Source organism: Lagopus leucura, unplaced genomic scaffold, assembly GCF_019238085.1.
Source record: "Lagopus leucura isolate 7727_CA_CO unplaced genomic scaffold, USGS_WTPT01 Super-Scaffold_100004, whole genome shotgun sequence".
Taxonomy (NCBI): domain Eukaryota; kingdom Metazoa; phylum Chordata; class Aves; order Galliformes; family Phasianidae; genus Lagopus; species Lagopus leucura.
The window spans coordinates 41,277,087-41,302,178 of NW_024962264.1; the positions used below are offsets into that span (position 1 = coordinate 41,277,087).

The 25,092-nt window shown below is 35.9% G+C and overlaps 1 protein-coding gene across 4 annotated transcripts in view; it reads right to left on the reverse strand.

The window, feature by feature from the left end:
• Positions 1-25,092, reverse strand: part of FAT1 (FAT atypical cadherin 1) — a 103,750-nt gene that overhangs the window by 48,066 nt on the left and 30,592 nt on the right. For all 4 annotated transcript variants that reach the window (XM_042870549.1, XM_042870548.1, XM_042870551.1 and 1 more), the window contains 2 exons: positions 21,076-21,390; positions 3,056-3,117 (listed from right to left, as the gene is read on the reverse strand). In XM_042870549.1, the coding sequence (XP_042726483.1) occupies positions 3,056-3,117; positions 21,076-21,390 (377 nt within the window). The remainder of the gene's footprint in view (positions 1-3,055; positions 3,118-21,075; positions 21,391-25,092) is intronic.

Genomic DNA, 25,092 nt, shown 5'->3' on the forward strand with positions numbered 1-25,092 from the left:
TTTTGCATATAATCTGATATGCTCTTTTCTGGTCCTTTCCCATTTTTTCTAGGAAGAAATACAGAAATAGAAATGAAGTGTGGGTATCATTCCTAAGCACGTAGGAAATGAACAGGTGTAAATGATAACAGCGATTAATCATGACAAAACACATTAAGCGACATGAAATGGAAATATTCAAGCTCATCTCTAATAGACTGTAGGATTTCAAAATATGATTATCTGTTCTCTTTAGTACATAGAATTGAACATCATAATGTATCTTCCAGTTCACAAAACCCACACATATCAGAAGAGGAACTTTCAGAGAGTACAGAATAACTTGTTAACATAATACTGCCCTGAGCCAAGAAAAAAAAGGCAAATTGTAGTTTGATTTGATGCAACAGGAGACGCTACTGACATAACAAATAGAGCACCAAGATATAAGGGAATAACGTGAAATTAACTCTGAAATAATTGCATTAGAAGTAAGCTATCCAACTGGCACTCAGAAAATAGTTACAAGCTGGGAATAGAAGGAATGGGACATACTAATTACTACTACGTAAGCAGGAGTGCAATCAAATATCACTTTTAATAGCAAACAAAGAATAAACCTGTCAACCCATCTGGTCAACATTTCAATACTCAATTAATTAGCCAGATGCATAGCACTTGAGGTTCAAGTGGCTTATAATACTGTCCATCATTCTGTGCATTTCTGGGTTTCTTTCCAACCCATTTTCAAAGATGTCAACATAAAACAAACAAATGGAAAAACTGCTACTTTGGGCCACACTGTCACTATCACACTGCAGTTAATGATTTTGGCATTGGATGCTTAGCAAGCTCTTATTTAAAACTTTAATAACTAACTGGGATTCTAAATGAAGAAAGAATGATGAGTTATAAAGAATACCACTAGCAAGTAATCAACGTTCCAAACTAAGTGCAATCAGCTTAATTCTTTATGGAGAACACTGAAAGTAGACCACTGTGTGACACTGTCTGATACTGCAACCTTAAAAAAGCCTGAGTTCTGTACATGTTACGATATCTTGTAATAATATACAATAAATTTGCTCAATTTCTATTTATTTATTTATTTTATTGTAATATCAAAAGGCAAGGTTTTGTTCTTACAGATTGTGTTGGCAGGATGACACCAATCAGGATCTGGAACACAAGCATTTCTATGCAACTTTACACCACTAGTATGAACTCTGAGAAGTTATGACCAAAACGATCAGCATTTTCTCAGATGCTGACTAGGTACAATCTAAGAATTCATATAATTCAGGCACCATTCTCAAGAGGCAACTTGGACATGGCCAGTCTGTTCTGGGGATCTGTTATACACTTTCAAAGCCATACTATGCCTGGTGATTTCAGAGCCAGAGAATGATCCACAGCTCAATTTATTTAACTGTATAAATCCAACAGAAAAGTCAGTACAATATGCTATGCATAGAAGCAAAAGTCATTAGATACCAATTTTACAACCTATCCACATAGAAGAGGGTCACAGAAATGAGATACAACTGACATTAAATGCTTTAGGAAAATGACACAAGCAGATTTCAAGAGGCAATTTAGAAGTGAATAATATGGTAGCTTTATAATTTACAGGAATAATGTTGCTAGTAGTAAACCAGATTTGCCAGTTAATTCACTTTGCTTCTACTGCTTCTACTAGAAACACACTGCAGAAGAAATTCCACCCTACTGCTACTACTTAAGTGCAAAGAGTTCTTTCCAAAGCTGCTACCAAAATGAAAACTATAATTAAAATTTGCCCCAATAGCTCTTTACATTAGTTTTCAGTACATGAAAGTGATAGAAAAGAGCCAGGAACACTGTATCTACACTGGAGTTCTGCAGAATACTATTTTGTGCTGTCAAGGCTTTCATTCCCCAAGTCTATGCAGTCTTTTGTTTGCATTTCTATCAGAAAACATTTCCACAGATTTCACAAACACTGAGGAAGTCCAGACTTGATTAGATAAGTTAGAAAAAGAACTAGAGAAGCTTTAAAGTTAGCTTTGATTACTCAACCTAGCAGTTCCCTACCTTTATCCCGAAGAAAAAGCACAGAAGAGGATCCAAATCTTAACTATAATATATATGGTGATGGTTACATCTTAAGTCCTCACTGCAGGTGAAGGATAATGCCTTCACACTGCATGTCAGAGAAGAATATCTATTACATAAATTCCAGATATCAATTAAATGAGCTAAATAAAATGATTTGGGTGCAAATTTTATGTTCTTGGACCCTACCATCCACATTTTGACAACTGATCTACTTAGAATCATAGAATCACTCAGGTTGGAAAAGACCTTAAAAATCATCAAGTCCAACCTCAACTTAACTATACTACCCTAACTAACAACCTTCTGCTAAATGATGTCCCTGAGAACCACATCCAAATGGTTTTTAAACACATCTAGGGATAGCGACTCAACCACCTCCCTGGGGAGCCTATTCCAGTGCTTAACAACCCTTTCTGTAAAGAAGTGTTTCTTAATATCCAACCTAAACTTACCCTCGCACAACTTGAGATCATTTCCCCTTGTCCTGTCACCTGTCACCAGTGAGAACAGACTAACCCTGCTCTCGCTGTAAGCACTTACATGATTGATAAACATGTTATGCAGAAATAAATGTCTACTCAATCTTTTTCCATTCTCAGTGTTTATAAAAAAGTTTCTGCATTGCTTGTTAACTGGTCAATATTCAAAAGGGTGATATTGACTATTCTGAAGAGAAAAAAGAATCATCCTTGTAGCAATCATATCTTTGTGTTGTTTGAAAGAAAATCTTGCTTTGCAGAAATAGAAACAAAATATTGCCTTCATCTGTATCTTAATTCTTAATAAAAAGTCCCAACACACTGATAGTATTTAACAGATAGTACTGTACGCTGCAATATATTTCACAAACACAAAAGCAAATTACTTCCAAATCCAGTTCTCTAAACTCTTCACGTGGTAATCAAGTACAAAAAACCTTCTGAAAAAGAACAATGAACTTACAGTCACTGTTAATCAGAGAAGCAAATAAATTGTTTACCTCCAATATGTGTTCTGCCTGCTGCTCCCGATCTAGTTTCCTAGAGGTGGTTGTAATTAGACCTGTAACATGAAACAATAATTATTTAGATTCTTCAAGAAAATAATCTGGATGGGGGTTAGGTTATGCTCATAGTCATTGGTACATGCAATCTTAATTTCTTCTTAGGTGGTCTGCTCCATTTTTGCAGCACATGAATTTTCATTAAAGGAATGGCTGAGGGGCTTCCAATCCTTAAGAGCCATAAAAAAATGTTCTTTGTTACCTGAAAGCTGAGCTGCAGTAGCCCTTAGACAACAGACACAGTTCTGTTTTCCAACACATCTTGGCACATCATGTTTCTGACAGCAGAAATGGATGTTTCTTTCACTAAGTCTAACTTTCAAAGGGGTGCACCTTATTAAAAGAGTGATTCCATACACTATGCAAATAATTTGAATAATTACTTCAAGAGAAACATCCACTTGTGCTTTTAGCAACATGGATGACCTGAAGAGATGCACTTATGCTGGGCAACAATAGTCTGTGTGTGCATGCACATGTGCAGCCTTGATTTGGCAAAATGGAAGACTCAAACAGTATTGCTCATAGCAGTAATAGAGAAAGAGAAGGACTTTTTGGTGCAAGATTTCACATTTGTTGCATGAATATGATACAAGTTTGACAAAATATTAGGAAGATATTAAAAGTTTTTCTTCAAAATTAAGAAAATGAAAAGTTGGTAAAAATACAGTAAAAATCTAAATGCAAAAAAATCCTAGCAAAATTAACTCTCCCTAACAGCAATTTCAAAATTTCATTGAGCTTCATAAGAAGTTAACTCAGTCAACTTTCAATTACAACTGAATGTAATTGCCCATGATGGGGATTAATTGTGCCAGGCATGCAATGATACAAGAGAGAGAACTCTGAAAAGCCAGGTTGGGTCTAACAAGATTTCCTAGTTCAGGCTTAGTGCCAAGTGAACACACCACTGATAGCATTTGTAGGGCCAACTTGTACCTGCAAACAGTTTAATGGCTTTTGTGTGGCAAAGAAACCAAACTAACAGCACCATTTGTATTCAGTTCCTGGAAACAAATAATCATTAGCTCAGATACAGCACTAGTTCTGCCTGTCTCAAGACACTATTGTTGTCCAAACCACCCAATTTTCACTGCACTAGAAATCCAGCACATGCTATTACAACACAGTTATTAGTCTGCTATAACAAAAGAACATTTCATTTTTGTCTCTCAATTGATAAAAACAGAGTATCTAAGTAAGAGAAACATCATGAATAAATATCACAACTTTGCTTAATAGAAAAAGGCCAACAGAAACAGAATTGTACACCATCTGTACATAGCTACACAAAGTTCCTGTCAAAAGAGACTTGTAGCCTATATATTCCAACAAAATAGACAGCATGTACTAAATAACATGTACAAAACAAATATAAGGCAATTCTATGGCTGTCAAATACTCAAACTATTATTATTAATTAAAAAAATAGTACAAACAACAGTCATTTCAATTATGACCAAATCGGCCCTTGCTTATCAAGAAATTTAGTTTTTCATTTTATCAAGTCCATCATACACTTAAATATTCCAAACAAAGTTCTATTAACTTTTTCTACTTCATGTTTTTATACTTTTAAAACAGGTAGAAGACTTGTATGTTATTGTTAGGATATCTATTTTTAGTATTATGAAGTAATTGTCCTTAACTCCAAAAAAAGTGGGAACGAAAAAAAAAGAAAACAAAATAAAGAAACAAAAAAAAGGAAAAACTATTGCGGTGGTACTGTGAATTTAGGAGAGGGTGGAAGGTACATAAAGTTTTAACTTTTACGGGGTAACATTTTCCCTCAGAGATTACAGAGCTGTGAACAGTGACAACTGGAAATATTTGCTGTCACATTCTAAATAAAGTTTTCTCCTTACTTCCTGACTGAGGCTGGCCAAGCCTCCTTGTTTCTTTTTTATAGGCTCTATGGGGAACTGCACAGGACTGTTAATTGGAAACTAACAAACGGCAGAGCAGACGCCTCAACTGATTTCACAGAGCAAAGGGACTTGTAGGTGACTTCAAGAACCACAAGCAATTTCAACCACTCTTTTTGAGTGAATACCTCCAGAGAGATTCAGCCTGAGACACCCTATGAAGCATTAATCCCCTAAAGCTCACCAGAGTTGCAAGGTAAATTTCAGCACAGCTACTCAGGGAGTTAGCTGTTGAACATCTGGGTTGAGGATGGAGAGGATCTAAAAAAGCAGAAGAATAAAGTAATTCCAGCAGAAGTATCTCAATATGTTTGCATTTTTATGAATATACTTCCAGTATTCAGTGCGCATCCACTTCATTCGATTCCATCTCTCATGGCAGTAGCAAGTAGGAAACTGCTAATAAAGGCAAGCAGAAAGACAGTACTTTCAGCAGTTTCCTATCCACTTTTTCCCCAGGAGAGTCATAAAGACTGGATCCACTGTTGATATAAATGCCAGCTTTGGGGGGGAAAAAAAAAATCTTTCATTGCATGTGCTCCAAACAAAATCACATCCATAGTTCCCCTACTCTAAGTACTGTACTCTGTTAAAGAAAATCTAATTCTATATATAATTTCTTTTAATGAAGATGGTCAAGACAACTCAAAAAGCTAAGCAGACAAATATCCGGTATGAATAAAACATACAATGCTTTCATTGGTTAAATCCTCCAACCTTTTCAAACAAGCATGCCACACTGGTGTTAAAACACTTCAGACATTAACAGAAGGGCTTAGTCTTCACCATATATATCCTGTAAATTCAGCAGAAACTAGTGCCAACAAAGGAAATGTAACACTTCTGGATTTAGAATCACATACACATGCATGACATTCTTTATATTTAACCCTTTAGTGCTAGCCACTTTCCTAAGTGAAACTTCAGCTTGAGTGAAATATGACTGCCTAAAGCTTAACACTGTATAAGGCTTGGTTACAGCAATCACTAAGATTTTCATTTTTTTTTTCCAAATGTCTGCATGTTCTAAATGCTCAGTGTAGCACTAAGAGGTTTAATTAGCCATTAGAGCTTCTCAGAATTATAGTCATGACAGTGAAGTCCAGCATTCCTATGTACTCTAGCACTGTGGCTTCTGTGACTGCCCATTAAAGCAGCTGGGGAAAATTCTTGGACTTCATGTAAGTCAGCTCCCTGTCACAGAAGCCAATATTCTGCTCTTTCAACTGCAAATTAAAGCTCTCAAACTTTTAGGTTGAGATCCCTCTCTTGATCCTGTAACAGTTCAGTTATCTTTTTGCGCTGCCCCTTGCTCTATACAAACAAATGAAAATCCATGCCTCTGCAAACACCAAATTCTCATCTGATCAATAAATGCCCCCATTCCCAAGCTACCTGTCCCTATTCTGTCCAAGAAACAACCAGCAAAGCCATTCATACTAGTACTATGAAACGCCCACCATAAGTGCAGTAAAGACTTCTGTATTCTTCGTTGTCTGATGCTACTACTACCTGCACCACCCAAACCACCATGAACTTCCTGGTAACCCACCTCCTACATCTTTTATCTACAGTGAAGCTTCTCAATTCTAATCAAGTATTCTAAAATACATGTCTTAAATACATGAAAAAGGCAACATAAAAGGAAAGCCAAATTTCTGTTCTTAAATGCACAGCAGTATACTGTGTAACAGCATCTGACACACACTGCTGCTGCTTGTCTGGAATTGTGATGAACCCTGGCTACCTAGATACTAGCGCTGCCAAGCAGAGAAGTGACAAAGAAAGATGATTTTTAATTAATCTCCGAAGAAGTGTGTAACAGAATCCAGTTACAGTTTTGAAATCCTTATTACATGTTGTAGAGAATCTCTTCACTGCTGAATGAGAGAAATGAAAGATCACTGTGACAAAGCATTCATTTATAAGCAGAACTGACTCACAGAGCCTTGTTTTGCAGTCACACTTTCTCATTTTCTTTCTGCCTCCCCTTACCACACAACACTGCTTCTCTGCTCCCAAAACACAACAGGAACATTGAGCTCCAGTAATTTACATCTCTATTATTCCACCTGGGAACCAGTCCACACTATGTCAAGATGGGTCGGGCAGCCTGGGGAAAACATAAGTTTACAACAAACACTTCTAAGCTAATGATGAGTAAATGGTATCTCTAGTAAATTGGTGCAATCTTTTCATTCAGTAATACTTCAAAACTCACCTCAACAGTAACATTTTTATAGCAGCAGCTGAATAATTTAGTCTCTAAATAAAACCACAGCTGTTCTGCCTCACTAGCTGGAGGGGTGCTGTAATGAACTGAAACTAACTGTAAATATCCATTAAAAAAATGCAAAAAACATCACCAACATGCCAGGTAACACAACTGCATTGTTCTCCCTCCTTATTCGTCAGTGATTACTTTCTGAGGATATCTACAGTTGGCTTCAGGTTTACCGCGAAATCAGAATAGCTAGAACTGTATCCAAATACAATTTATTTCAGATTTCCATTTTTAATGGTATTAAAATAGACAAAGTGCAATTAAATTATAAAAATATAAATAAAACTGCTACATTTGGAACAACTACAAAAAATAGCACAAGGGAGCTAATATTAACAGAGATTTATTCTGTCCCACATAAGCTTTCATCTCAGCACCTAGTTATACCCCATTACCTCTGCATCTCACTCCCTTATCTGAAAAATAACACAACAATAACCTCCAATCAATACTGAAATGGCAAACACTTTTAAAAAATTGTAAAACAGTAGATAGGCACCACACTAAGAATATTAACACTATGCAATTACACACCTTCATAGAAAGGATTGTTGCAGCAGTAACAGAAATAATGATCTTTGCAGGAAGAATTTAGCCCACTTAATGCCTATCAAATATTCTCTGCTACAAGTACTCATTTATACGTATGAAAATACACAGATTTTTCAACTGCACATTTATCTTGAGATAGTGAGGGCTCCGGATATCTTCTAACAACAACAAAAAAGCACCCTTCAGTTGGTAAAGATGCATGCATTGGGTGGTTTTGCTTGTGGGGGAGCTACGAAAGGAACAGGTGAGCCCTGGGAAGGAAGGGTGCTGTTTTAATATTCATGTTTCTAACTCCCCAAATCTATTTTAATTGAGAAAGAATGAAGTTAATTTCTCTCAAGTTGAAATTACTGCTTGACAATGATGGTAGTCAGTCAGCCAATCCCCCTGCCTCTATCACAATCAATGAGCTTTCTCTTCTTCTGGTTTTCCCAGTGTCTCCCCTTTCGTACTGGAGTGAGCAGCTGAGAGTCTAACCTTCCACAACTCAGAGACTGAAGCAGGTGACAGGTCAGTAGACTTGACAACTGTTTCCAGTGAGTTTGAACTGATAGGCTTAGTTTCAATGCAGTATAACAGTATTTGGAATTGTACTGCTTGAAAATAAATACAGCTTCTCTGATGTCTGAACGCATTGGCACTCAAGGCTTCAGGAAATGGAAGGCATATATAATGGTTTTATCAACAACTTCAACAGATACACTGGAATTAGATCTGATAAGGAAGGTCACAGTTCTACAGCCCCATTTTCTTGATGAGTTTTTTGTCTTTCCTATTGAAAGCAAATCATAACCAGTCAGCAGAAATGATTTTTCTAGACTGCATTAGTGTAACTTAATTTAAAGCTTTCCATCAGTTTACTTTAATTATTTACACTTTCATCCTCCAGTTTGAGATTCAAATGGCAAATTACCTATGAATGTTAAAGCAATTATCTTGGGATTTTCTTTACGGCATCTTAATGTGTGCATCAGCATGCGAGTTTAAGTATGGATTTAAAATTCACATGTGGCTATACTGATAATCTAGTTTTGACTACTGCATAACAGAATCCTAACATACTAGATAAACTACAGCAAACATTCCATATGTTGATGGTCAATTATGTCTCCTATGGAGATAAAGATGTGTTATGCCCCTATGTAGGATTTCCTACTGATCATTTAAAAAACAGTGTATTTTACACAATTCAAGCTTGCAGTTCCTTCCAAACAGAGGAATGTATCCTTCTTTTGTCTGATACACAGTCCACTAGAATCAGAATTTTCCTTCTCAGGGAAGCATTTATCTGATCAAGTCATGTCTTTTGTGATAATTAAATACAGTGAACTTCTCAGGAAGATCTCTTATGACATTGTTCGGAACTTCTTTCAGTATCTGAACACTTTCTGAAAGGATGGACAAAATGATTGATGAGCACAATGATTGTTTTATCACTGCCATGAAAAGACAAGTAATTTGCAAGTAATTTTTTTCAGTCTTCTTTCTTTCAATTGATTTCAAGTTTACAATCAACTTCACAGTGACCACCAGAAAAAGGTTTGTTTTATTTCTAAGAGAATTCTTAATTGTTACTGTGTTTAAATGCATGCACTTTTGGCAAGACTACACTCAAACCTTGTCTCTATGTAAGCCAAGAAGACAAGGCTTCACAACCAAAGTAAACAAACAAGTTAATAACAATAAGTCAGTGGAAAGTATTAGCAGAGGGATTTTAGTTTTACTTGAAAGGTAGATTTCAGAATTACAGCTGATAAAATATAAATTGCATGTCCTACATACATACGATTTCAAGCTTGACAGTAAAATGTTATAATTTATCAACATTATGCATGCAGGCTGATGAATTCAAAAAACAAAAATCCTAACCATGATACTAGAGAGTACATGATAAAAAAGATCTACATGGTCCTAAAGATTGCTTTTTAGTAACTTGACTTCTTTTTCAAACTCTTCCATGCCTTAAGTACTTTACTAGCTCTCAGTAAAACCAGCAACAAAATTGAAACCATGATTTTCAGTCAGGATTACCAGAATGAACCAGCCATATCATTTAAATGTGGTCGTGTCTCTTCTGCTCTTCTTCTTCTAACAAAAGACTGACAAGTGTAAAAATAATGAAGCCACTGAGGCCTTCTTTTTCCAGTCCCTTGTGTTCAGCAGGTTTTTGGAGGTAGCTGATATTCACTTTTGTGGCATAAGGAATGCTGCTTTATGCATGACCAAGTTATTTTACAAAAATGAGATGTACTACCCTATAAACAGCTAGCTTTAGAAAAAGTTAAACAGGGACAACTCTTGTAAGTTGTGCTGAAATCAGTCTTCCCTTCCTGTTAAATATGGGATGATAGCATTCAGCCAGCACCATCGTTCAGAGCTTTCCCCCTTCACTTCCCACCTGCAGCTGCTAAGGCAGAAGGACATTCCCACAGTGTACATGCTCCTAGTAAATTTGGGTAGGAAAGGTCTAAAACGCTTCATAGCATTCCAGTGTCCACTGATTTTTCATATTGTCTTCTTTTATATTCCTGTTTCAGATGCTGATAAATCCGCTCTGGATTTCATCCACAAAAAATCATTTCTGGCACACCCAATGGTCTGCTTATTACTACATAGTACTCCATGAAAAAAAACAAATGAGTAATTGAGATCTTGATCCAACCCATGTCAAGATAATGAGTGTAGTCCATAGGGGTTTGCCTGTGTCAGCACATTAGGCATTTACTGAAGTACAATAATATCAGTGCTTATGAATTTGTTACAAATTACTACGACAGACTGTAATCTTTGTATTTAGGGGCAAGAAGTAAATTGCTTCATCTTATGGCTGACATTTCGTACCAACAATATACAAAGTTAATCAGTAGCCGGGCAACTTAATTACTCAATCCAACGACTAGAAAATGTAACTTCCTGTAAGCACCGTGTGCACACTGCACTTAGTAAGAATCTGAACTATTTTAACAGCAGCTAGATACAAAGATCTGGAATTTGCTGATCAGAGTGCTCATTAATCATTTTGGTAAATACAAGCAGAGAGCAAAGGCAAGGCGCCAAAGATTATTGATGTATAGTAAAAGGAGGCAAAAAAACCAATTTCCATAAATGAGTCAAACACTGTGGAACTTCAACTAAACTTTGGATGAAGTATAAAATCTGTGTTTAGTGATAATTATAGGAAAATAGGAAATAGCTCAAATGTACAAAATTAACTACATAGCATTGTGTATCTAATTTGTCATGGAGTATTTCATGTTCAGTCTATGTTTATTAAGACAATGGTATAATTACTTCTGCAGTAATTATTTTACTATCAAAACTGCTTGGGAAATTATGAAAATGATTGAACCAATAATTACTTCACAGCCCATAAAGACACCAGCAAAACAAACCTAAGCCTAAGATTCAGCATTCTGAGTAATTGAGAACACTTAGTAAATAGTCAGTTTCACTGATAATCACATTCTTTTAGTAGTTTGTTTCTCTGTACGTGGGAAAATAAAAATAAATAGAACTGGGAGTCACGAGCTCTATGAAATCACAGAAACAAACAGTACCTAAAAATGTTTAAAATAGTTCTGAGTGAAAAAAAAAACAACCAAACAACCCAATATCTGAATACAATTATTCAAAGCATGCTAGTAGCAATGATAATAAATTTGACGTTGAATCAACTTTGCTCTTATTATCAATAGAAAACTATAAACTTTTGTTATGTCCTTGTTGACCTTGCAAAAAATACCCTTGCTTTCCGCACTATTTGGTATACTAAGGCCACAGCCAAATTCTATCAGGAATTGATTCTCTAAGTAACCTATCTTCATCTTTCTTCTTTAGTCTCTCATTTTGACACCTGTATCTTCAATAAGTACGTGTAGAATTATTTCCATAAAATCACCCAACAACATCTTCAGTAATCTTTGCAAACACTGTTTTTAGCTGACTGTGGCTAGCACTGACATGTAAAAAAAAGAAAAAAAAAAGAACACCACAGTTAATTGAGAGAAATATTTAAAATCAATTGTTAGAAGAGTTGGGTTAGTCCTGAGGCCTCTCCCTCTGTCACAGTTTACCATTCCATTATTAATGTCTCATAAATTTGTTGAAATACATATGTGGAGTAATGAAGACAGGCAAATTCTCAAAGGAAAGAAAAAGAACTCTCTGGATTTTACTCTGCTGGTAAAGCTGCTAATAGTTGGTTTATTAAATATATATATATATATATATATATATATATATATATATATAAAAACATCTGAAATGCAAGGTATCTGAACAAAGTCTTATTTTGATCATTAAGTTAACAAAGCATTCATCAAGACTTCTAGCTAGCAGGTACAATCATAAGAATCCAAGTTTTCATACACAGCAATAAACCTTGCTACACAAACATCCTGAAATTCAATGGGAGATTTTAAAAGTTATTAGAGATAACTAAGAATATACAATTTCAAAGAAAATATCAGAGCAGGCTTCCATGTTGCCTATTGCTTTGATGTCAAAACTGCTTTCATGCAATACTTTTATAATAATAATATTTTTATAATAATAATAATGCTTTTATTAACTTAGGTAAAATGCATGCTAAACAGCTTCTGTTTTGGTGCTTTCAGGGTAAGTAATAAACAATGACAGCATTAGTTGAGAACAATTTAGTAATATGACCAACTATTGAACTCTTTTTGGCATTTAATAAAATCCTACATAAACAATGAAACATATTACTGGAGGGAAGAGTAGAAAAATAGTACCGTGAGATTTTATTTTTTTCAAATCATGAGAACTGTTTGATATTTCCTGAATAATTATATTGGTGCGTTCAAAATTAAGTAGAAAATAAGAATGTGTAATGAAAAGTTTTAGCATTTATCATTCCATAACCAGGAAGTGCCTCTCGGTCAAAAGTTTTGAAATAACCCTATAGGATGCCTGAAAACTGAGCAGAAGTACAATTTTTATATATGGTCTTGCTTTCTATAGCAACTAAGGAATCAAAGCATTAAAGGCTGGGTTTTGATCTCAGTTATCCTGCCACATCTGAGATTATATTTATACAAATGAGACCACCCACTGGACCAGAATGCGTAAATTAAATATCACCAGCATAAAACAGAACATCTCAATACTTAGACGTAGCTCACATAACTTTGCTATTGATCTTCATCACTCAAAAATCAAGTCCATCTAACTGTTGATATGGGCACTACTTCTGACTGAATAAACTTTTCTTGATAGGAAATCAATCAATACTAATGTCATAGTGTTATTACATATACAAACTCCATTACAGTCATGCTACTCAGAAAAGTTATCATGGAAAGAAAGATACCTGCAAAAGCCATTAGACTATGTAAAGGTGTTACTTGGCAAGTGGCTCTTAACAATCCCTCACCAACATATAAACTGTAATTTCACACATTATGTATTCCAGTTCAAAAGGCATATGTGATATATAGGAATATGCCTCCAATATCTTTTCTGCATCAGGACACGAAGTTAAATGATTATTCTGTAGAGAAAGCTCCAATTTCTTTTAAATTTCCACTTCATTACACAATATTTGTAATGAAGAATATGACCTGAAGACTGTGGTGTTCTAAGACAGAGAGAGCAGAGGGAAAAGATTACTGCATTGGTACTTTGCTTCCCTTTTGTTTTTCTCAGCTCCTCTTTCTAAAGAGGTACAGCTGAATATTCTTATTTTTTAAACCAATACAGAAACATATACAAATTAAAAGAAATAATCCCTACATAAGTACTTGCAAATTTTTTTTTCCTTTTCTTTTTTCTTTCTTTTTTTTATTTTTATTTATTTATTTATTTTTAAGAAAGCTATCTGTAACAGCAAATTTTCTATTTTTTCCAGTGTCAAATCCCAGGATATTGCAGAAAAAAACATAAAGATATTATTAAAAATTTCACAGGTATAAGTTTGTCCACTGGTCTCAAAATAAGACAACTAGTTAAACCACAGATCTTCAAATGTTTTAAACAATATTCTAAAAGCAAGCTAAAATTAGATTTTTGCAGAATTAACTCTTTTGAAATGTGTGTCTATACAGTATTTTGTCTACTCCTGTAATCCAATCCGGTTGCAGAATTTTAACAAGTATCTGGGTTATTTCCATTCACATATTCAATAAAGGTAAAGAAAAAAATCTCTTCTAGAGATAATGTACCAAAGTAATTTATTTTCTCTGCACATGACAAGCAAACAGTTGGGCACATATGGGCTGCTAAACACTCTGAGCTCTGGGACACACATAAACAATAATTGAGCATGGCACTGTTTGTGAATTAAAGCATTAAGAAAAACAATTACAATATTTGGGGTTTTTATTTAACTTTGAATCCCATTTGTGTGCAATGAAGTAGTCCTTGTTTTATTCAAGTTCTAAAATATTAGCTCAATTGGGATTAAAAACTGCACATAGTTAAACAACAAAGATTTCCTTTGTTAGAAGTAAGCCCATTCTATTGTACAGTTACTGCCCCTTCACTTCCTCACTGAGTCATTCTCCAGTGCTATCGGAAACCCATGGAAGTTGTACGCAGCTGTATTCATTTCCTATTTCACTTCAGTCTCCAAATCAGCCACACACACAAGAAAGATACTGCTCTGAAGGCTACAAACAGTGTAAAATGGACATAATTGAGTGAAGCATATGATTTCTCCAAGAGCTACTAATATTTTATAAATTTACAAAGTTTTAATGATTGCAAGACTCTGAGAAACAGAGAACAAAATCCATAGATTCAATGTTACACAATTTTTAATTGTTGTTTTAATGTTGACAGAACAAAGTTTTTATATTAAAATAGCAGTATATGGTAGGATTGTGCCTAAAAATTTAATTCAGCACAGCTTGAAGGTTGATATTAACTCTGTAATCCATGTTTTGAGGTATGATATAATTTCAGGAAGCAACCTGCCACAATTCTATATTGCCACAGGATCACTTCAGTATAAGCATTTTCAGAAACGCCAGATGTTAAAAGAGAACATAGAAAAAAATTAAGAGCAAAAGTTGAATCAAGTAGTATTAAATCCTATACAAAATATATTAATATGACTAAGTCATATTAATTTCACTTTCTTGTATGTAAGGGACAGAGCACAGGATACAGTAGATTCCAAAATGGGCAATCACTCAGCGTTTGTGTAGGAATCCCGTGTGTAAGAAGGCCTTATCTAAATGGGCTAACTTCTGTACCACCAGATTACTAATTTCCTTAGAGGAATGACTGTGGAATTCTCGAGATAATACAAAAGTAAGTTCTTCATAAATATGAATTGGGATATATCACAACACTCCTATACAATTAGGTAGTGCAATTATTCCTGTTTTATACCAGCAAAATTGAAATATTGTGAAATGAGCACTCAAAATTAATTTGGTTAATTTCCTGTCCAGGTTATAAATTCAAGCCTAATTTTCAAAGCTATGTACCAATTCTCATACCAAGGCATAGGAAGTTATGCTTTTGCTCTCAGCATTTCTGCAAATCTGATCCCAAATTCTTACATGACACAACATTCAGTAGCTCCCTGCCTTATTTGCCATTATTGTTTTCAATTTCTGAAGCCAGGGATAGTTACTAGAAAAAATGTTATTTACTTTTCTTTCTCCAAGTCAAATCTACTCAGTACAATAAATGTAGCATACATCCGAGGGGAGTGGAAGGAAGCATATCAATTTGGCAAAAAAAAAAAAAAAAAAATTTCAGAAGAACCAGAATGTAATAAAAAAAGATGGTCACAGGACAAGGTAATAAAATAAATATGCAAGGGTGCTCCCTCCTATCTCTATGATATCTATGATTCTCTCTTTATCTCCTGATTAGCTCTTGCTCAGTGATACTGAGGAGAATTTGGAACTCCTTTTGCTTTGCCATTCCATTGCAGATATTACTACCTACAAGAAAGCAATACAGGCTTCTTTCAGACTCCTTATCTCAGCAATGCTTGATGCATTAGTATGACAAAGCCTGTATCACTGAGGACTAGCCATCTTTCAAATAAGGACATGGCAAAACAATAAAATCCAAATGAAAACAGATGCAGCGTTAGGCCAGAGGAATTCCACTGACTCAAGTACTTGTGACCTTGCTAGAAGGCAATTACAGAATGTAAAAGTGAAAACAAACAAAGAAAAAAAACTTCACATCCGCAATCAACAGTAAAAAATTACTGAACTACATTCCATTATACATACCATAAAAAAGCATACACTGAGCACTGAAGAACAAATAACAGAAAATATTTACAGTTACATAATCTTTTGCTTTAGATCACTAGATGAGGGTTTTAAAGGAGCAAATCTTTCCTGATACTCCCTGCTCTTTTAAACTCCAGTTTAAAGAGGTAAGGCTAAGCATTTTAGTCCCAGCATGTGAGTTCTGAATAGATATCAGTTTCTGCCAATTCCAACTACTTATATCCAAATACATTAATACATTAGAGACTTGGATCTCTATAATTTTTGTCATTTCCTTCCATGTTTAGTTATAAGCTATTCCACAAGAAGTTAAACAAAGTTCTACTATAACTTACATAGAATAACTGAATAGTTTGGGTTGGAATCAATTCTTAGATCACACCCAATCCTGCTACCATGGGCAAGGACAAGTTGCTCAAAGCCCCCATTCAACCCAACTTTGAACACTTCCAATGATGGGGAATCCACAGACTCATCCGCAGTTGTGTTGAAGTTGATAATGAAAGTAATGAAATTCATTTACGCTCTAGCTCTTTCCTAGAAACAATATTATGGTAACTATTCTTATTACACTTAGGCAGCTTATATGGTACAGCATTTTTTTTTTTCCCTCTCCATTATATGGGAACTCTGAAACTAAAGAAAATATTTCATTTGCTTTAATTGAAGGCCAAGAATATCTGAAAAGATTACAGAATGTCATATAATGTCCTGTTGTATATTCTGTTTCAAAAAGTGAAATATCACTTCTGCATGCAAAGAAAAATGTAGTAACATTTATTTTCAATGAAGTTATTTATAAATACTTAAAATAATAAAGATATTTTCAAGTGCCAATGAAGATTTACTGAAGACTCGGAAACATCACTCTAACAAGAATGCAAATAAATGATAACACTTAGGCAAGCACTTTTTTTTTTTTTTTTTGGTAACAGATCAATAAATCAACAGTTCTTTTCACAAAAACTTCCTGTGAAAGATGAACTGTTCTCCACACAGACCCATGTCAATTTCTCCATCTAAAATTTAGGCACGTTGCACAAAGGCAGTCACAGACATCTTAGTTTAGATGCTAGAAATGAACTAGCTACACACAGAGAACACATTTTACTTGATGTAAATTATAGGTACGTTACTGCTATTTATAATCTCTATTACTCTAGTGGGTGAGAGCTCTAGCCATGCACCATAGTGTTAAATTCTATAAAAGACAGAAGAAGATGGATCCTTGACACAGAGAAGAGACAACAACATAGTATCAGCTGAAATGTATTTTTAGTCACTGACCATGTATTTTAAGAATCCAAACACTCATCTTTCCTTTACTTGGACTGAACGCCATTGCAGTCCTCAATTTGCCTCTGGGGCTGCACATGCAACCAAAGCAATAAATATAACACATGTTTAACCTTCTTACTCTGCTACTTTCAATGTTATGATGGTATATAGTTAACAACTTAATTCACATTCCAGCTCTACCTACTGTTTGACTGGAAGCTGGACTGGAATCCTGGGACCCTGTGAAGGTTTCTCATCTTCAGACAAACATGTTAGAGCATGATAGCTTCCAAGGTCCAAAAGGGTGACATATTTGCAAAAGCAAATGAGACAGGGTTTGTTCTCACTAATTCTAGTCAAACATATTTTATTCCAGTTAATTGAAGGAGATAAAATACATTGTATTATAACTACAACAATAACAACAGATGTCTTTTAAAGTGATTTTCAAGCTCCTTAAGAGTCCTAGTGAAAGAGCTTTTACCACTAATAAGATCTATTTGGGTGAAATGCATCTGATTTTCAGTAGACAGATGAGATATTTGGGAAGTAACAAACCTGATAACCCCAGTGATCAAAAAGAGCTTTGACTACATCAGTATCTACGGCAGATTAATAGCTTCAAACCAAACACATACAAGAAAAAAGAATACTGAGCATTAGATGATATGAAATGCAATGTCCTATGTAGTATGAAGACAATATACTTGAGCTAGCTACTTAGTTTTCATTGAACTTACTTCAGCATACTCTGGGAACACAACAGAAAACAGCAAGAGCATTCTCCTTGGTCCATCCACCTGTTCTCTTTCCCTCCTCTCTATGTTTATTATCTTTGTCTGTCTAGCATTATAATTTTAACAATAGCAGATAACAGGGAATTTACCCACCAGTGTGATTTTAATTGCCTTTAAAGACAACATTTTCTCCTCTGCTGAATGTAAATTAGAGAAATTTGTCTTTTAGTACTTGTACCCTGCCTTAATTAATTAATGGCTTATGTATTTTCATTTGTTTTTCCCCTGTAATGCGGACCTGAGAGAAATCCTCTGGACCACTTAGCTTAATTCTACAGTACAGTGCCATAATAAAGGCAGGTGAGAAACTCACTTGACAGAAAATCTTTATTAGCACTCTACTAAGTATTCCTCATCACTTCAACATCTAGTGTGAAGCTCCCTTAAGCTCACTTTTTAACATAAGTGGGATCAGCAGTACTATACTGATGTGAAAAACTATGAACACAATCTGAAGATAAGTCAATCTTCCCCTGAACAGATTTTTTCTTCCTACAAAAAATAAAGATGCTTCTTCACCTCAAAACTATAGTGAGGCAGACATGCAAGTGTGCACACAACAAGCATGGGAAACATTACGGAACTATATGGAAAGCAGGAGATGAGATAGAAAGGATCAGAGCAAAAAGTAAAAAAAACAAAAACAAAAACATGGTATAGAAAAAATAACTACATGACACCCCACAGTAGTTGGCCAATTATATTCTGAAGTGTAAATGTAGGCAGAGCTTATGTTCACTTGCAGTTTGAGCACCAAAGCCAGTCAGTTTTTTCCAGGTAACTCTCAGACTATTTCTGCTATTTTTAAATCAATATTTTGAGACAAGGATTATCAAAGGAGTAGGCAAGAGTACTTTGCAAAAACAGAAAGAAAGGAATGCTAATACACAGAACGACCAGAAAAAATTTCATTTCCGATCATGTGGGAACACACAAGGAAAGAAAAATAAAAATAGTTACTGCACTCACTTTAGGACACTGGTTTTGAATTTTTCTTGTTTTACATCTCAGGTTGCCTTTATCGTAAAACAAACATTTCTACAAGTATAGCAACTATAGGCCTTAACTCTGCTAAAGACCTTTTTTTCCTTATGTTATTTCCTGCACACCTGTTGGCAACGTCTCACAAGCAGATGCAGAACACACTGACAAAGAAATTATTGTTAAAAAAAATTCCTAATAATATACCTGTGTTTGCACTCAAGAGCTTTGCTGATGCAGCAACTGCAGCTTATATAGCATGTAATTCTTTTACACTCTGAGCTAAAACCATGAAAGTTGGGAGGTGGTGTCGATCTGCCTGAGGGTAGGGAGGCCCTGCAGAGGGATCTAGATAAGCTGGATCGCTGGGCCAAGGTGAATGGGATGAGGTTTAACAAGGCCAAGTGTCGGGTCCTGCACTTTGGCCACAATAACCCCATGCAGTGCTACAGGCTTGGGGATGAGTGGTTGGATGAGTGTGAAGAGGAAAGGGACCTGGGGGTGTTGGTTGATGCTCAGCTGAACATGAGCCGACAGTGTGCCCAGGTGGCCAAGAGGGCCAACGGCATCCTGGCCTGCATTAGAAATAGTGTGGCCAGCAGGAGCAGGGAGGTGATCATCCCCCTATACTCAGCACTGGTGAGGCTGCACCTTGAGTATTGTGTTCAGTTTTGGGCCCCTCACTACAAGAAAGACATTGAGGCCCTGGAACGTGTCCAGAGAAGGGCAACAAAACTGGTGAGGGGTCTGGAGCACAAGTCTTATGAGGAGCGGCTGAGGGAGCTGGGATTGTTCAGTCTGGAGAAGAGAAGGCTCAGGGGAGACCTCATTGCATTTTACAACTTCCTGAAGGGAGGTTGTGGTGTAAAAGGGCCTGGCCTTCTCCCAGGCAAATAGTAGGACCCAAGGAAATGGCCAGAAATTGTACCAGAGGAGGTTTAGGTTGGACATTAGGAGAAACTTTTTCTCTCAGAGGGTGGTCAGGCACTGGAATGGCTGCCCAGGGAGGTGGTGGAGTCGCCGTCCCTGGCAGTGTTCAAGAGGCGCCTGGATGAGGAGCTACGAGATATGGTTTAAAAGTAGCTTGTGGCACTGGAAATGGGAGGGTGGTTGGACTAGATGATCTTGCAGGTCGTTTCCGACCTTGCGATTCTATGATTCTATGAAACATAATGAAGTATAGTGTAAACCCAATCTTCAAAACATGCTTCTTACTCATTGGGTTTTGTTGCTCATTTAAATCTCCTGAAATTCTAACCAAGAGCAACAGCTAAATGAATGTGGCTTTTTTCTGCCTTTCCACATACAGCCTTTAGTCTAAAAGTCTCTGGATTCTGAGAAGTTTCTGACTGAATCTCCTGTAATTTGTACTCAGCATAGGGAGCAAGTGCAACATATAAAAAGATAAGCTGTGTCCTATCTAGCCAGGAACCTCTTTTTTAATATTATGGAAGATGTGTGTAAATAACATCCAGTTAATAAATGGCTTGCACTGTCTTGTCCAACATTAACTGGAGGGGACAGGGGCAGGAACTGGCTTAAAAGCTGTGCATGCAAACTGGAAGACAGAGATTGCTAAAAACAATTTTGATAAAGCTAAGCTAAAAAATTCCAAGAGCATATTTACTGCACTAGAAATCCAAATGGACATTGACCAGCTTAAACCAGAGCTACTCTGATGTAAACCACCTCAAAAAGGGGCGGCGTGCAGAAGTTAAATTCTCTGAACAAACTGTTTTACTTACTCTCAGATACACTTACTGATTTGTATCATTTACTGGTACAAAGTTAGCAGGTTATCTCTGCAACTACCTGAGGCCTGGCAACAATGTTAAACCAGAGACATAATCTTGCCCATTTCATGAATTTACGCAAAAACATTGATTCACTCATATTTAAAATACTGTATTGTACTTACCAGTTTTGGGGTTTATTGAAAAGAATCCCTGTGGATTTCCACTTGTTATCTTGTATGTTAATTTTTCACTTGAGCTAGAATCTGGATCAAATGCCTCAATTTGAATGACGGACACATCCTTAGGTGAATTTTCCATGACTTCTGGGTAATAAACTGGTTCTGTTGTCTGAGGAGCATTATCGTTAACATCCCCAACTTCTATGTAGATTTCAATGAAAGATGATAAAGGCACAACACCTTGGTCTGTTGCATAAACAGTCAACCAGTAATGTGAAGTAGTCTCACGATCCAGGTGATCAGCAGTCTCAATAATGCCTGTTTTAACCGGAGGAGAAAGAAAGACAAAATGATCAGTACATAGAAGTGTGTAGAAACAGAGAAAACAACAAGCTTAAAAAGAAGAAAAAAACAAAAACAAAATAAAACAAAAACAAAAAAAAAAAACCAGACAAATCAGAAAGTTCAAAAGAACTGACATTGATACTACAGACTCAGTTAATATATAGATACAAATATGAAAACTAACCTGAAATCACAAAATAACAATCGCTATAGCAGTTTTCAGCAATTATATATTACAGAAATTAAACAATACACTACCATCCTTTGAGATTTATTAGATCAATTAACACTATTCAAAAAAGCTATTTTGCCTAAAAGATAAAATATAATGAATAATTTGGGACTTGAATGCCCCTCTTTCTTCATCATTGATTATAATGAATTTTATACCATATTAAACTATCTGATTTGGTTGCCAAACTCTTTAACTGTTTACCATTATGCATATTAAAGAGCAGCTACTTAAATGTAAAATATTCTTATCTACATGCATAAATGAATTACTTAACTGAGTTTTCATAATACGTGTAACTATTTGGGTTCACGCTGAAATCTCACAGAGAAGTTAGATCTGAAATTAACCTTCATATCATTAAAACCAACCACTGTCTGCCATTATTTTGTCAATAAAAAGCAATACTTAGCTCAATTTTACACCCATGAAATGAACTTTAATTTAAGGAACAGCTAGAGAATTCACAAACCTCACACTGGAATTAGTCTGAACCAAACCTAAATAAATCAGGAGGGACTTCAGTTTTTATCCACTAGGAAACTCAGCTAAGGAAACTCAGATCTACTTTAAAAACATCTTTCTCTACAAAGTATGCTCATAACATGTGTTATATATAAGAAAGTAATGACATGGCATGAATTTGACAGGGGGTTAATACGTATTCATAGAGCCATGACACCATAGAAGTTTGCGTTTTCCTTTTCTTGATCCAGTTGTTCTTACATGTTGTCCTATCTGAGATGTTTTCCAAACGGAAGCTACTGAACCTGATACATAACAGGATATGGGCAGAGTAATACCTTGCAGCCATTTGCTGTGCTCATCTCAAAAGGCTCTGGCATAGCTCTGGTTAATGTATTTATCATACTCACACATAGCAGGCCTAATTAGTAAAGGAGCCCAGATGAGTCAAAACATCATGGCTCCAGGACTCTAGATACATTCACGATGTGACTGTGTGTGATGCAGCCCTTGACCTGAGCTAATCTACTCTCCCCATCGTACATACAGTCAGTAGAACAGGACCTCAAAAAACTATGCCACTACACTTTTACAATTACACTTTCTTTCCTCAGGAAAGAAACTAACTATAATTAGTTAGTTTCATGCACCGCAGACACTTTTTTTATTATGCAATATTTAAGCTCAGCAAAATGAGATAAATATTGAGGAATCACTCCTTTGCTCATTACTTTCCTTGCTCTGTGGGAAGCAGCATAAAGGTTTGATGGACATCATGCTACATTTTAAGCTGTCAATAAGATTTCAGAAGGGCTGCAAGGCATAGCACTTAATACCTAAAGCTGCAGTACAGCCGTGTATAGCATTTGCAGCAACACAGCATTGCAGAACTACCACCAGGTGTCAGTGTGGAAATTGCTTTTGTATAGTCTCAAACCGGAACTGGGATAAAAAGCAGGGGCAGGTAATACTGCAATTTGAAAATATACAGGCATTACACAGTCTGTAACAGCTTTCTTGAAAGCAAACTGATGGCTTTGTAATTTCCTTCTTTGCAGACGAACACCAGAAAACACCAGATCTAGTTGTTCCTTTTAAGGACACTTGCATCTTACAGTCCCAATCTCTCCCCTTCAGAATTCGTAATTTTTGATGGCAGTCTTGTTACAAAAAAATAAATCCACTAAAGCCACTAGGTTTGTGCTGTGGCTACTTGCACAGTTTCTTATGCTAATGTAAAGAATAAATTCAAATAGGATACCATAAATCTGTTCTTTCAAAAAAGGAGTTATGTGGACTCTGTTTTCGTAACTCTACACTGCACCTTTTGCATATCTCTGCTTCAGCCAAAAGACTTGCCTGGTAGTAAAAACACGTGTGAATTATTCTGACCTCACCTGTAAACCTAAAGCTGGATATGGTACAAAAGCATTTCAGCTTCAATGTGGGTAGATTCCCTGCATTCCTCGGAACATTTTGTAAAACCTTCATGTCCTACCAAACACCAGACTGGCTGTTGTAATTCCCTCTTAGCAGGGCTCCCATTAATGCTGCTCTATTGCTTGTGATCTGTGCAGAACACAGTGGGCATGATTATGTGCTGCACTGAGCAACCATTATCATTTTACACCTGTGCTGCATTGCTAACACTATCTACATCAGAAGTGGCAGATTCATTTTAAGATAGCTTTATCTGATTTTAAAGAAACAGAAAGGGAGACACTCGTGGTATTGGAGCACTCCTGCAATCTTCCCAACTGGCAGTTTCTACTATCTTAGTTATCTGAGCCTACCTCAAGTCAAATAAATAAATAAATAAGCAAATCCAACCAATTTTGCCTTTGTGAATTGTCACATCTCAAGTGTGCATACCCAAAAAGGGCAAAGGGGAAGAAAAATAAAGAGTACAACACCAAAACAAGTATTTCCAGAAGAAATTCGTAAAAACATTATGGGGATGAAAAGGCAGTGCCGTACAACAGAGCAAACATGGCCAGCTTTATTTATCACTTCATTTCTCATTTCAAATTAGACTTGCATGTCTGGTGTTATTGCTGTATATTTTATACTGACTTTTGCAGAAATGTCCAATGAAAGGCCTTTTATCTGTCTGACCACCAGACCACTGAATAAATCATATTATACAGATGTTTATCCAATAGGGGAGCTCTAATACTCAAACATTTCCCATTTTCTACAGGGCCACCCATACTCCCTGCATGAATAGAAACAACATGAAATGTTTTCCACTAAAATTACTCTCCCATTTTTATCATGTTTCTCACTCAACAAATACAACTATTAGATGAACAATTTTTTTTTCTGTATGCTCTGCTCATTATAACCCCAATCTACAAGAAAAAAACTAGACAAAACATTTTATGAACATTCAGACATACAAAAGATACCTATGTAACTGTTTACATTTAATGCTTATTAACAGATTAATTCCTGAACAAACTTTTCCTACAAATGAAGACTACTTTAAAAAAAAAAAAAAAAAAAAAAAAAAAAAAAAAGGTAATAATAATAATCATCATCATTCATCCCACTTACAGTTTAAAACAGATGTACTGGACAGCTGTGTATGCAAGCTAGAAAATTTATTTGACATTACGCATAGTAAGGGGATTATTATGACAATATTATGAATGAAGACTCAAGATAACTTTCCTCCAGTATAAAAGCCACGTCAAAGAGTTTCCCCTCTGTGCTCACCTGCTGAGGAGTGATGGAGTTCCCCACATATATTTCTCCCACATTACTCACAGCTCCCAGAGCAGACAGGGATGGGATGAGTGCACTAACAGTGACTCAGCTCTCTTCATTTTGCTGCTGCCCAGCAACAAAATGGAGCAGGGTACTGAGCCAGTGCACAAACCCGAGCAGAGGTTGTACAGGGCAGTCAGTGAGTACCAAAACCTGAATTTCTTGAGGTCTTGCAGCAGCACTTTTGCCAGAAAGCACGAACGTAGATT